This window comes from Scyliorhinus canicula, chromosome 8, assembly GCF_902713615.1.
Source record: "Scyliorhinus canicula chromosome 8, sScyCan1.1, whole genome shotgun sequence".
In the NCBI taxonomy this organism is placed as follows: domain Eukaryota; kingdom Metazoa; phylum Chordata; class Chondrichthyes; order Carcharhiniformes; family Scyliorhinidae; genus Scyliorhinus; species Scyliorhinus canicula.
The window spans coordinates 190,005,908-190,018,818 of NC_052153.1; the positions used below are offsets into that span (position 1 = coordinate 190,005,908).

The 12,911-nt window shown below is 44.2% G+C and overlaps 1 protein-coding gene across 5 annotated transcripts in view; it reads left to right on the forward strand.

Moving 5' to 3' along the window:
- The window catches only part of zfyve28 (zinc finger, FYVE domain containing 28), a 214,885-nt gene that overhangs the window by 133,683 nt on the left and 68,291 nt on the right, over positions 1-12,911 (forward strand). For 4 of the 5 annotated variants that reach the window (XR_005461669.1, XR_005461670.1, XM_038805888.1 and 1 more), the window contains exons 7-8: positions 3,644-3,745; positions 7,508-8,917. Coding sequence is in view for 3 of the 5 variants with exons in the window: in XM_038805888.1 (XP_038661816.1) it covers positions 3,644-3,745; positions 7,508-8,917 (1,512 nt within the window). In the remaining 2 variants the exon portion in view is untranslated. The remainder of the gene's footprint in view (positions 1-3,643; positions 3,746-7,507; positions 8,918-12,911) is intronic. The other variant, XM_038805889.1, reaches the window with a different exon arrangement.

Consider the following 12,911-nt stretch of genomic DNA (forward strand, 5'->3'; position numbering starts at 1 on the left):
ATGACAGGCAAGAATAGTCCAGCTGATCTATTGAGACCAGCCTTGTCATAATGCATGTCCTGACACATACCCTTTTGCACCTCCCTTAACAAGGTCCGCAAGGATATCAGTGATAGGAGTAGAAGATTTCTGCCCATTTTGGGGACCTGGTGTTAGCATTAAGACACGTATCGAATGACAAGTGAAATGTTTTGAAACAGTGGAAAAAGAAAACACTCAACCGGTCAGGCAGAATCTGCGGAGATCTCAATACTGAATTAATGTTTCAGATCGATGACCGAGAATAGTATTCCTTCAATGCCCATTGCAAAAGTGTCCCTTGCTGCTTCATTGTGATATTTTTATGTTTATCACACCACCTATGAAAGAAATAGTCAAAAGACATTCAATTGCTTGCTGTGAGGTCATGCCCACTTTAAAACTCAATTAAGTTTGTCTCAGCTCATTTTGCTTCGAGCCCTGACAGCAAAATGTTGAGTTCAGACTTATCCCAGCAGTGACTCAGTTTGTCATCGAGTTCATAGATTCATGCAGGCTCATCGTTCTTGTGCTGGCTTCTTGAGAGAGCTACCTAATTAGTCAGCTCTTCCCATAGCCCTGTAGATTTTTCTGTTTGAAGTATATATGCAATTCCAATTTGAAAGTTAGTATTGAATCTGCTTCCATGGTCCTTGCAGACACTGCAGTCCACGCTGCAGTTTTTGAAAAAAGAACTCTTTCCCCTTTTGTTCTTTCCCCAATAACCTTAAATCTATGTCGTTAACAAACTGGGCAGCACGGTAGCATGGTGGTTAGCATTAATGCTTCACAGCTCCAGGGTCCCAGGTTCGATTCCCGGCTGGGTCAATGTCTGTGCGGAGTCTGCACATCCTCCCCGTGTGTGCGTGGGTTTCCTCCGGGTGCTCCGGTTTCCTCCCACAGTCCAAAGATGTGCGGGTTAGGTGGATTGGCCATGCTAAATTGCCCTTAGTGTCCTTAAAAAATAAGGTTAAGGGGGTGGGGGGTTGTTGGGTTACGGGTATAGGGCGGATACGTGGGTTTGAGTAGGGTGATCATTGCTCGGCACAACATCGAGGTCCGAAGGGCCTGTTCTGTGCTGTACTGTTCTATGTTCTATGTTCTGTGCCTGCCAGTGGAAACAGTTTTTCCTTTACCATCTCAAAATTCTTAACATGCTGGGTTTTAGTTGACGTTTGTGCCGGAAGATTATAGAATTGGAGACAATACTGTCTGTTTTTCCAATGGATGAACTTCTGTTTGTCTTTGGATTGTGGGGGGGGGGGGGGGGGGGGGGGGGTTGGGGGGGGGGGTTGTCGTTTTGTAGTGCTGTGTTAGACATTGTGGTGAATCAGCATGAGTCTGATATAAAGCACATTCTGTTTTGTGTGTGCAGTGTTATCCACTCTTTCAAAAGCCAAAAGCTGATTTTATTCGGCACAGAACCACAAAGCTGATTAACATGCAATCCGTTCAGTGCAACCTCCAGCTGTGTTAACACATATCCAGCTGTCCGTGTTTCAACTCTTATGTTGCAGAAACCCTTCAGAGCCCCCTTGTTTGTTTGAATCTGGTTTGTTGCTAATCTAGCCAGTTAGCTGCTTCTCTGCTTCCATTTAAAAAGCCAGAACAGCCAATATTTTCTGAAAGCAGACACTGATCTAAAGATTGAATCACTAAGATTTGGACTAGATTTCATCTGCTCCAAATTTAAATTATTTTCCAGAATTTCCTGTTGTGCATTAGAATCTTGACATAGCAAGGATTTAACTATTTAATAATGATCTTTATTGTCACAAGTAAACTTACTGCCACTCTTAGATTGTACACCTCCACAACCAGCCAATCTGTCATGTTTAAATTTACCTACCCTGTCATTTGGCGCTCAGGCCATTGAGAAATGTGGAGGAGAATTGGTCTTCGTATGTGCGGCACGGTAGCACAGTGATTAGCACTGTCGCTTCACAGCGCTAGGGTCCTCGGTTCGATTCCCAGCTTGGGTCACTGTCTATGCAGAGTCTACACATTCTCCCCGTGTCTGTGGGTTTCCTCCGGGTGCTCCGGTTTCCTCCCACAGTCCAAAGATGTGCAGGTTAGGTGGATTGGCCATGATAAATTGCCCTTAGTGTCCAAAAAGATGAGATGGGGTTACTGGGTTAAGAGGATAGGGTGGAGATGGGATGCTCTTTCCAAGGACTGGTGCAGACTCGATGGTCCTCGTGTCGTGCATTGTAAACTCTATGATTAAAATGTTGGGGTGGGGATGGGGTATGGAAGGAGGGTGGCTGCAGTGGTCAGTGCATTTATCTAGTGAGTTACTGAGCTGTGGAGACCTGGAGATCATATTCTGATTTCATAGAACCCCTACAGTGCAGAAGGCGGCTAATTCAGCCCATAAAGTCTGCACCGACCATCTGAAAGAGCACCCTACCTAGGCCCGCTCCCCTGCCCTAATCCTCTAACTCGGTAATGTCACCTAATCTTTGGACACTATGGCCAATTTTAGCATGAAACCGGAGCACTCGGAGGAAACCCACACAGGCACGGTGGTAGTGCAAACCACACAGACCGTCACCCAAGGTCAGAATCAAACCTGGGCCAGCAGCAGTGCTATCCACTATGCCACTGTGCAGCAGTCAAGATTACAACAGGGCACTAGATTCTGTTTCTGATGTATAATCATTATCCCTGATTTAAATATGATTTCTGTGGATTTGTCAGGATCGAGCTCAGCTGGGCTGAATAGCCAACACTGGGTGCCTTAACGCAAACGTTGACCATCTCAGTGATGTTCTGTGGTGATCTTGTTCCTGTGGAACAGTATTCTTTACAGTATTTAATTCCTTGAGACAATTGGAGGGAACAACTGGAAATATGAAACAAAATGATGTTGACTATATCTGCTGATGTTCATGGACCAAGTAATAAGGAAAACTGCTGTAGAAGGTTTGGAGAATTCCGTCTGCTAGAATATTGGAGCAAAAGTAATATATATACCAGCCCTGAGACCTGGGATTCAGGGTGGGGTAGGGCGAAGGTGGAGAATCCAACCCCAGTTGCCTGGCATACATAACAGTTGCCAACAACCTGCTCCAATACCCTTGACCAGCGGCGCTGACCATACACCTGGAGCTTTGCCAACATACTCGATGTACATCTGTAAAAACAGCCATGCATGAAAAACATGATACAAGCTGTTTGAATCTGACCTGTAAATGCATGTTTATCACGTTTTCTTCTTTCAAAATCAAGTTGAGACGAGAAATGTTACTGAAGAGTATAATTAAGGAAATGGAGAGAAGTGAAATATGGTCTAAATATTTTATATTAGTGTTTTAAAGCAACATGCCAGATAAGCCAGAGCTGTCTGTGTGTTGGTGTCTATATGAAAATCTCCTGCCATGTGAAAATGTAATAATCAAATTGGCCGGGGCTGAAATCTACTGCTTAACTAAATCAGCATTAATCTTCCTTCATGTGGGTCTGTTGCCCTATAAGCATGTGCAGGGAAAATGTGTGCACAAATGTTTAAATATGGTGCATTTTGCTTGAGTTGAGTGTGTTTAAGTGCAACATGTAACCTTTGTTTTATTAATTTCTAATGGAAATTTGTGTGCATGATCTCCCCAATTTTTTTTTTATCAAGTGGTTTATTGGTTTTCCCCGAGGGGCCTTTGAACTTGGAACGTAAGCTTGAAGATATGTCTGACCTGTTTAGACCATTTCGCACATTATTGCGAAAAATAAGGTAAGATTAACAAAAGCCCTCACTTGCCTCAGACCTGAGGTCTTAACAACAATCTGTTGTTGCTCTGAATGAAATCTGAACCATTAATGAAAAGAAATCCTAATTTTCCAGGTTTTGTCCCTTTCAACAATAATAATAATAATAACCTTTTATTGTCACAAGTATGAAGTTGCTGTGAAAAGCCTCAAGTCGCCACATTCCGGCACCTGTTCGGGGAGGCTGATATGGGAATTGAACCCGTGCTGCTGGCTTTGTTCTGCATCACAAAGCAGCTGTCTAGCCCACTGAGCTAAACCAGCCCTTACAAATGCCCAGTCTGTGATCAAAAGAGCAAACCATCAGTTACTTGGCATCTGTCAAGCTAGCGGCCAGAGTTGACAAGAATGCCACCGACAAACTCTTTTGTTAACCTGCATCTGCTACACCAGGCTGAGCATTGATAATTGCTAAGCTAGTTGATCTGCTGTGACTCATTTCTGTAAAACTAACCCCCCCCCAGTTCCAATGTTATATAATACAGATTTTACTTATGTAATAGCCAACTCTCCAACTTGGTCTTTAATAGTGGTTACATATTTAAAATAACCTTTTCTGATGTTTTTCTAATATGTAAAATTGTAAGGAGGACTGAACTGTATGGACTGAGCATCTCATTTTGATGAGAAAATGAATTGTAAATTTATGAGCAGCAAAACTATAAATCGCCCAAGATCTGGTTTGCAAGCAACAGGGGTGAAAACAATTTTCACCCTGCTGCTGTCACCTCCTAGTTCATACAGGGAATGCTGAAAGTTAGCATATAAGTACAGCAGGCAATTAGGAAGACAAGTGGCATATTGCCATTTGTTGCAAGAGGGTAGGAGTACATGAATTTAAAAACAAATCTTAGCATTTTACAGGCTTTTGGTGAGTCTGCGTCGGGAGTGCTGTGTGTAGTAGTGGTCTCCACATTTAAGAAAAAGATATACTTGCACTGCAGGTGAGCAAAGGCTCACTGAATGACCAAGTTGGGCCTCTTCTCTGGAAAATGAGCTGCAATTACATTGAAGCATACAGGATTCTGAAGGGGCTTGAAAGGGCGGTTGCTGAGAGATTGTTTCAGCTGGTTTGGGAATCTACGGATATCTCAGGATAAGGGGGCTAATCATTTAGGACTGAGATGAGGAGAAATTACTTCACTCAAAGCAGTGGGGGACTTGCACTTTTGGGGGAACTACACTTAACCCCACACCCTGTCTCATACCCTGGTGACGTGACGTCCTGCCACCAATGACATTGAGCCCCACCCCCAGTGACTGCTCCCACTAGGCGCTACTCCGTGATTCCCCGAGACACACACGAAGCCGGCGCTTGACTGGCCTTCTTTGCATCTCGACTGCTGCTCTGCCCGTCTCTCGGCTCTCTCTTGGGTTGCCGAGCCTCAATCCTCAATGACGGTGTGTGCTCCTGGCTGGTTGTCTGGCTGCTGCTGCTAGCTATCTTGGTGGCCTCTTGTTGTATCTGGTTACCCCTCTGCCCTCCTCAGCCCTGACATGGATGTCGACAGTTGCCCCGCTGCTCCCCTCGAAGGCCGTTGTACAGCACCACTTCCTCGCCTCGCTGAAGACTTCACAGGCTTGCCCACCAGTGTTAGGTCAGCCTCCTGCTGCCCACCAGACTGAATGCCAGAAACCTGGCTGCTGCTTTGCACCTTTACTTGAAAGTTCAGAAACCACTTCAGGAGACCCATGTCTGAACTGCTCAGTCTCAACCCCTCTCAACGTCTGACAAACTTTTTTAAAGGGGAGTCTACCAACCTGAGCCCGATGTTCTGTATTGCCTGCTGATTGAGCCTAGCAAATTTAGTTACCAAGGCTCTGTTTGGTGTCCCACCACAACTGTTACCTCTCCATATGGGACCAATTGAAAGTCTGCTTCTGACTCAAAGGATTGTGATTCTCTACCCCAGAGGTTTGTGGATGCTCCATCATTGAATACATTTAAGGCTGGGTGGAGAACCATTTGGTATTGGGGCATCAAGGATATGGGGAGCCGTAGAAAAGCGAGTTGAAACCCAAGATCAACCGTGATTGCGTTGAATGACGGAGCAGGCTCAATGGGCCATGTGGCCTACTCCTATTTCTTGTGTTCTCTTCTTCTAGCTGTTGACAGTAAGAAGTCTTATCACACCAGGTTAAAGTCCAGCAGGTTTGTTTCGAATCACTAGCTTTCAGAGCACTGCTCCTTCCTCCGGTGAATGAAGAGGTGGGTTCCAAAAACTAGCTGTTGACTCATTGCTGCCTCGTGGTTCTACCCTCTCTAATTGTGCATTTCTTGTTGTGAGCATGAACAGTCTGTTTGACTGCAGAAACGATAACTGGAAATCTTTGTCATGTCTGAACCCTGCAAGGTTCTCGCCGGAGTCACCTAGATGGTTTTCTGGAAAGGGGTGGGAGTATTGATATACTCATACATTTTCTTCCATTTGCCATGAGTTTGATCAGCTAACCCAGCACATACTGAAATCTGTTTATTCCCAAAGGCTGTCTGACCTGGGTTTTCAGTCTTTTGTTCTTATTCCATATATCACTTTTGCAGCATCTGCATATATTACTTGTGCATACTGGAATCTAACCTGCACCGACCTGTGCTTTATGGACTGATGACATTTTTGCTTAATAAAAACCTATAAAATTCTAACAGGGCTAGACCGGGTAGATGCAAGAAGGGTGTTCCTGATGGGGTGTCCAGAACCAGGGGTCACTGTCTGAGGATACGAGATGGTCCATTTAGAGCAGCGATGAGGAGAAATCTTTTCACCAGCGATGGTGATCCTGTGGAATTTGTTACCACAAAACTTATCGGGCCAAAACATTGTATGGTTTCAAGAAGTAGTTAGATTTAGCACTTGGGGCAAAGGGGATCAAAGGATATGGGGGGAAGGCAGGATTAGGCTATTTGAGTTGGATGCTCAGCCATCTTCATAATGAATGGTGGAACAGGCTCAAAGGGCCAAATGGCCTCCTCCTGCATGTGTTTCTATGATTCTATGTTTTTGCTTTAATGGGACATCTGCGTAGTTTATCATAAAAATCATTAATTTAGATGTTCTATTCAAAGGACACGCAACGTATTCCGGATTAGTATTCCAGAGAACTACAGTGCTCATGTCGTCTTCACTTGTGGACCTCCATTCTTGCATGCTGGATAACTTTTGAGCTGCACTTTCAAGAACAATTTAAATGTTTTTACATGATTTGCCCATGAATGTATCATGACTTATTGCTCCAGGCTTTACGCTCTTACTCCATTTGGTTATCCTTCAAGTGCGCGAATCATCTAATCATGTCCCAGAACATGGGCCTCTGGATTGCTAGTCCAGTGACATTACTATGAAATTATCATCTCCCTGTATACTCTGCAAAGTAGCATATGCAGTCGACAAATATTTTCATAACTGAATAGCTACTTCCCAGTTCAAAGCTGACCTTGTAGATATTGTCACATATCCTATTGAATGTGTACATAATGTACAATGCTATGGATGTATTCCTGTGTGAGGCTACTGATATTTGGCCCCAAATGATGCAACATCTTCTATAGACACAGGATATAACCGGAGGCAAAAATTAGTTGACAAGCTAATGAGGACACTAAAGTGTTCAACCCCAAGTATTTAATTTCTCTTACTAATAACAAAGTTTCATAGTATATTATTCTCATGACTTTTGTGTAATGCTATCCCATCGTTCTCATTCGTGTTTTCTCCCACCCCCTACTTAGGGACCTACTACAGACCTTGACGGAAGAGGAGCTTCACACCCTTGAACGTAACCTCTGTATATCCCAGGATGGTGAATTTACCGCTGATCCAGAGGTGCCCACCACCATTCCTCCATCTGTCGCTCCTGATAAACTCGTTCAAGATACATTGTGTGTAAAAGCTGAAAATACAGAGGCCGAACTTGCATGTTCCATGCAGTATGATGAAGAGGAACTGGAGCAGCTTAACCTGATGGTACATAGGGTGGGGGATGAAATGTCCTGTCTGCTGTCTCCACCAAGTGTGTGCCAGTCACCAGCTCACAAGACTGTGCTGAAGCATATCCGTAATCCAGGGGATCCGGCAAATATGTCATACCTTGAGCTTTCTGGAGTGAGGCGGGAAGTTGAAGAGGAGGAAAGGGTATTTTTCATGGATGATTTGGACGGAGCAGGCGAAACCTTTGCTGGGATGGACACATCAGGAGAGCCACTTAGTTGGGCTGATGGCTCTTGTCCACCTAATCAGGAAGGCAAGTTGCTCCTTCCACATGAGAACACCGGCATGGTGAGGGGTAGTTGCAATGAGGAAAATGTAGAAGCAAAGGAGGTACTGCACAAACCAAGCAATAACAATTCACTACCTCTGCCAGGGCAAACCAACCTAAAGGAAAATAACACCGCAGAAATGTATTGTAACTGTTTGGATGCATCTGAATCCAGTTCTTACCTCAATGGTTGGACTGCAGGTACTGACGATGTCCAACCCAGTGAAACTGCAGAAAAAATAGCACATAGGACAGGTGGAATGAAAATCTCTGCAACTGTTATCTTTAACCCCAAATCTCAGTGCGTCTCCTGCTCCTCTGAAACTGAGAGTGTAACAAATTGTGATTCGGTCTGCTCTCAGGTTCCTTCAGATGACTCCCCAATGCAATGCCCCGCAGACATGAAAAATGGAGTAAACCATTGTACTCACCGTGCTGCCACTCCGGATGGTCAGGTTGACGACCGTTCCGAACCAGTGGATGTCAGTTCATTGAAGGAGCCTGTAGGTGTTGAGGATTCCAGTTTGTGTAAAGGAGAGGGCCAGCAACATAAAAGTAACTGTGCATCACCCTCCCAGGAGAGGATAGAAAGTGATAGCCCAGGTGGACCATGGACAGAAAAGGCCATCGGCAAACGGGAGCACAAAACCTCAAAATGCAAGTGCCTGGCACAATCCTCAGGAAAACTCCCGGAAGGAGGGCAACAAATAGCATTGGATGTGTGTTGCCAGCAGCAAAAGCTGGAAAAGAGGAGGCAGCTGACTGGTGAGAAGGAAACTAAAGAAGAGCCACATGTTGAAGGCCATGTGGTAAATGAATTGGAGGATGATGGGAAGGTACAAACTGTTTCTGACCTGTCCGAGGGCCACAGAACCAAGCAGAGGTAATTTTACTTTCTGCTTACAAGTGCTTCAATTGTAGGTTGTGTTTTTTTTTGCTTGTTTGGATCTGGGTGGGGTGGTGGGGCGAAGTGAGGTGGGTAAGAGTTTGCCCATGGATTGTTCATGAACGTTTGGATGCGTATTTATAGTGCACAGCAATTGTATTTGATTTTTAAACTGGATTAATCCAGGCCTGTGCTGTATCGTCACTGCTGTAATATTAGAATGAGATCATCATGGGGAAATTTATAACATTGAACAAAGTACTTCCTTTTTTTTAAAAACTAAATCCATATTGATTTTTCTATATTATTTCTAAAGAGTCCAGTAAATGGTGTTATGAGATATAATTGACTTTGAATTTAACCTGCCTGGGATCAAAAGTCCTTGTGCAGGACTCAAAATTCTTGGTCAGCATAGTGCTTATTCTGCTTGGGTGTGGTTTCTTGATAAGTAATCATATTGATGCCGATTATACCTTCCTTCGCATGACTGAAAGTACAATTGAGGATATGATATCGCAGGTGGTGTGAACAAACATCCAATTAAAGATTGGAACCAGTGAAATCTTATGCCAGTTTGTCATTTTACAGTTTGGTGATTGGCACTGAAAAGCACAGCCTTTTGAAATGCAGCAAACTGTGAATATCTTTAAAATGCAGCAAACTGTGAATATCGTTCAACTGTTGAGAGCGCGCCTTTGTGTCCATACCACTTAACGGTCAAGCGTTAACTTTTTAGACTGTATTTCTGGCATTTTTTTTCTGCTGCCGTTTCTTTTGTTTGTTATAAGCGACCAGTGAATGACTGCTGGGGAAAACTGCAAAAGCAGATCAACTGCCTGGTTCACTGCCCAACTTATGGAGGCTAAAAGCTTAGATGTCGAGTCACTGATGTGGTCAATCAAAACACAAGACAAATTATTTTATGTGCGTTAATTTGTGACATAGTTTACAGGGAACCTTTTTTTTTAAATTGGAGCTTCAACCACAGAAATTGGTACCTGAAGTTCATAGAATCATAGCATTTACAGTGCAGAAGGAAGCCATTCGGCCCATCGAGTCTGCACTGGCCCTTGGAAAGGGTACCCTACTCAAGCCCACCACTCCACATTAACATGGTCAATCCACCTAACCTGCACATCTTTGGACTGTGGGAGGAAACCGGAGCACCCGGAGGAAACCCACGCAGACACGGTGAGAACGTGCAGACTCCGCACAGACAGCCACCCGAGGCCGGAATTGAACCCGGGACTCTGGAGCTGTGAGGCAGGAGTGCTAATTACTATGTTGCCTGTTGCTCACATTCAGTTCACGCATATGGAAATTTGACCCAGAACACGAATATCAACTTCTAAATTCATTATTTTAAATTGCTTGGTTATTTAAACAGTTGGTTTGATCTCAAAGACTGCCTCCTGTGCCTGTTGCAAAATGATTTGCAGATCTGATTTCCTTTGCATAAACAAGGTTAGCATGACTCATCCGAAAAGGGCATCCGTCACCAGTGATGAGACCGTTTTGTGCCTGTTTGGTGTACCAGGGCAATCAACCTACTCCAGAGGAACATGCAGTGTTTTTACTTAAACTGAAGAAATGTTCTGTTGTTTCAGCACTTCTGAGCCTTTCATGCATTTTTTTTTCATAGAATTTACAGTGCAGAAGGAGGCCACTCGGCCCATCGAGTCTGCACCAGCTCTTGGAAAGAGCACCCCACTTAAGCCCACATCTCCACCCTATCCCCATAACCCAGTAACCCCACCGAACCCAAGGGCAATTTAGCATGGCCAATCCACCTAACCTGCCCAACTTTGGACTGAGAGGAAACCGGAGCACCCGGAGGAAACCCACGCAGACACGGGAAGAATGTGCAGACTCTGCACAGACAGTGACCCAAGCTGGGAATCGAACCTGTGGAGCAAATGTGCTAACCACTGCTACCTTGCCTCCCTCCCCATTTTGTGCGATGCCAATGTACACACCCATCGTACACATACAATTGGACCATTGAGTAGTTGGCTTCTACAAGTGAGTCAAAGCCAAAAATGTCCTTTGCGGTTTTCCACATGCATACATACAAACATATATATTTGGAGCAGGAATGGGTCATTCAGCCCCTCAAGCCTAAACTACCATTCCATAAGATCAGACCATCTGTGATACCCTATACGCTTTGACTCCCTTATTAATCAAGAATGCAGTCTAGTTCAGCCTTAAAAGGTATTCAATGATCCTACCTGCACTGCTCTCTGAGGAAGAGTCCCACAGACCCCTGACTCAGCGAAAAAAGTTCTTATGTCCATCTTAAATGGGAGACTCTGGTGTCCCCTACTTCTAGCCTCTCCCACAAAAGAAACATCTTTTTAGCATCCACCCTGTCACGTTCCTTCAATCTTAGATGTTTCAATAAGATCACTGATGTACCATCAATTGAACGCGAGACGAGTTGCTGAACAAAAGTATGGCTTTAATCTACTAGATGTTAGCCCTGTGGTCGATTACAGTAGAAGGACGACCGCCGGGAGTACTGGGTACTTATACCCTGCCCTGGAGGCAGGGTTAACTCAGCCTCTCGACCAATCGGGGAGCCATCACATGACTGGTCTCAACCAACTGGTCGAGAGGCACATGACCGACCAGGGCCAATGGTAAGCCGGTGTTCTGCACCAATGGCAGGCAGCTATGCTAATCATACCACCACAATCCCCTCTATCTTCTAAACGCCAATGGATACAGGCCCAACCTGTCCAACCTTTTTTCATAGGATGAGACCCCAACTCAGGAATAGGTTGCGAGAACTTTCTCTGAACTGCTTCTGGAACATATATGTCCCTTCTTAAATAAGGAGACCAAAGCTAGACACCGTACATGCGGTCTCACCAATACCCTATGATAAAGAAAATTACTGCAGATGCTGGAATCTGAAACAAAAACAGAAAATGCGGGACAATCTCAGCAGGTCTGACAGCATCTGTGGATCGAAAACGGAACAAACATTTAAGAGTCTGAATGACTCTTTGTCAATGCCAGAGAGAACTGGAAATAGGATGAGATTTTTAGTGTTGTGTTGGGGAGCAGGGGTGTGTGTGGAGGTGCTCCTGTGGCTGGATAAGGGGCCAGCGATATGTGGATATTGACAAAGATATCATGGGCAAAGACAAAAGGACTGCAAATGGTAGTGATAATGACAAGAAGGGTGCTGATAGTGGCGAGATCAGAATGTGTCAAAGCAGAACAGAGGGAAGCAGAATATCAAAGAACACAAAAACAGAAAATACTGGAAAATCTCAACAGGTCTGACCGCATCTTTGGACAGAGAAGGGAGCTAACGTTTTGAATCTAGATGGCTCTGTCAACGCACTCTTGGTCAAAAGACAACTTAAACAGGGAACAGATGGCCTCGAGTGGTGTGGGATGGGGGAGGGGAGACATTGGTGAGGGAAAAAAGGATCGATGGAAGAAATGAAAATAAATTGATCAAATTTTTAAAAGGGTGAAGGCGGAGGAGAGAATTCACAGTCGGAAGTTGTTGAACTCAAATGTAAAGTCCAGGAGGCTGTAACGTACCTCATTGAAAGGTGAAGTGCTGATAAGACACTGGACTTCACTGGAACATTGCAGCAGGCCGAGGATGGATATGTGGAAATACAAGCAAGACAGTGAGTTGAAATATACATAAAGCATTTTGATAATCATACCAAACCAGGAATATAACTTGTTCTAAAGGAATCTAGCCGCAATGGAGTGCTAGTTTTATTTAACTCCTCAGCTATAGTCACTAAAATTAGAATGTATCTATCGAGGTGACCCAAGCATATCTTATCCATAGAAAATATGTATATATAAATTTTGGCACCAACCGGTATTACAGCTCCCAGTCCATGTTGACATTAATCTTTAATCCTTGTTCAAATCACCGTTATCCACTCTATTCCAAATCTCTTTATCCCCTTAACTTCATTCACCAATCCAATTTAGTCTTGACTATTGACATGGT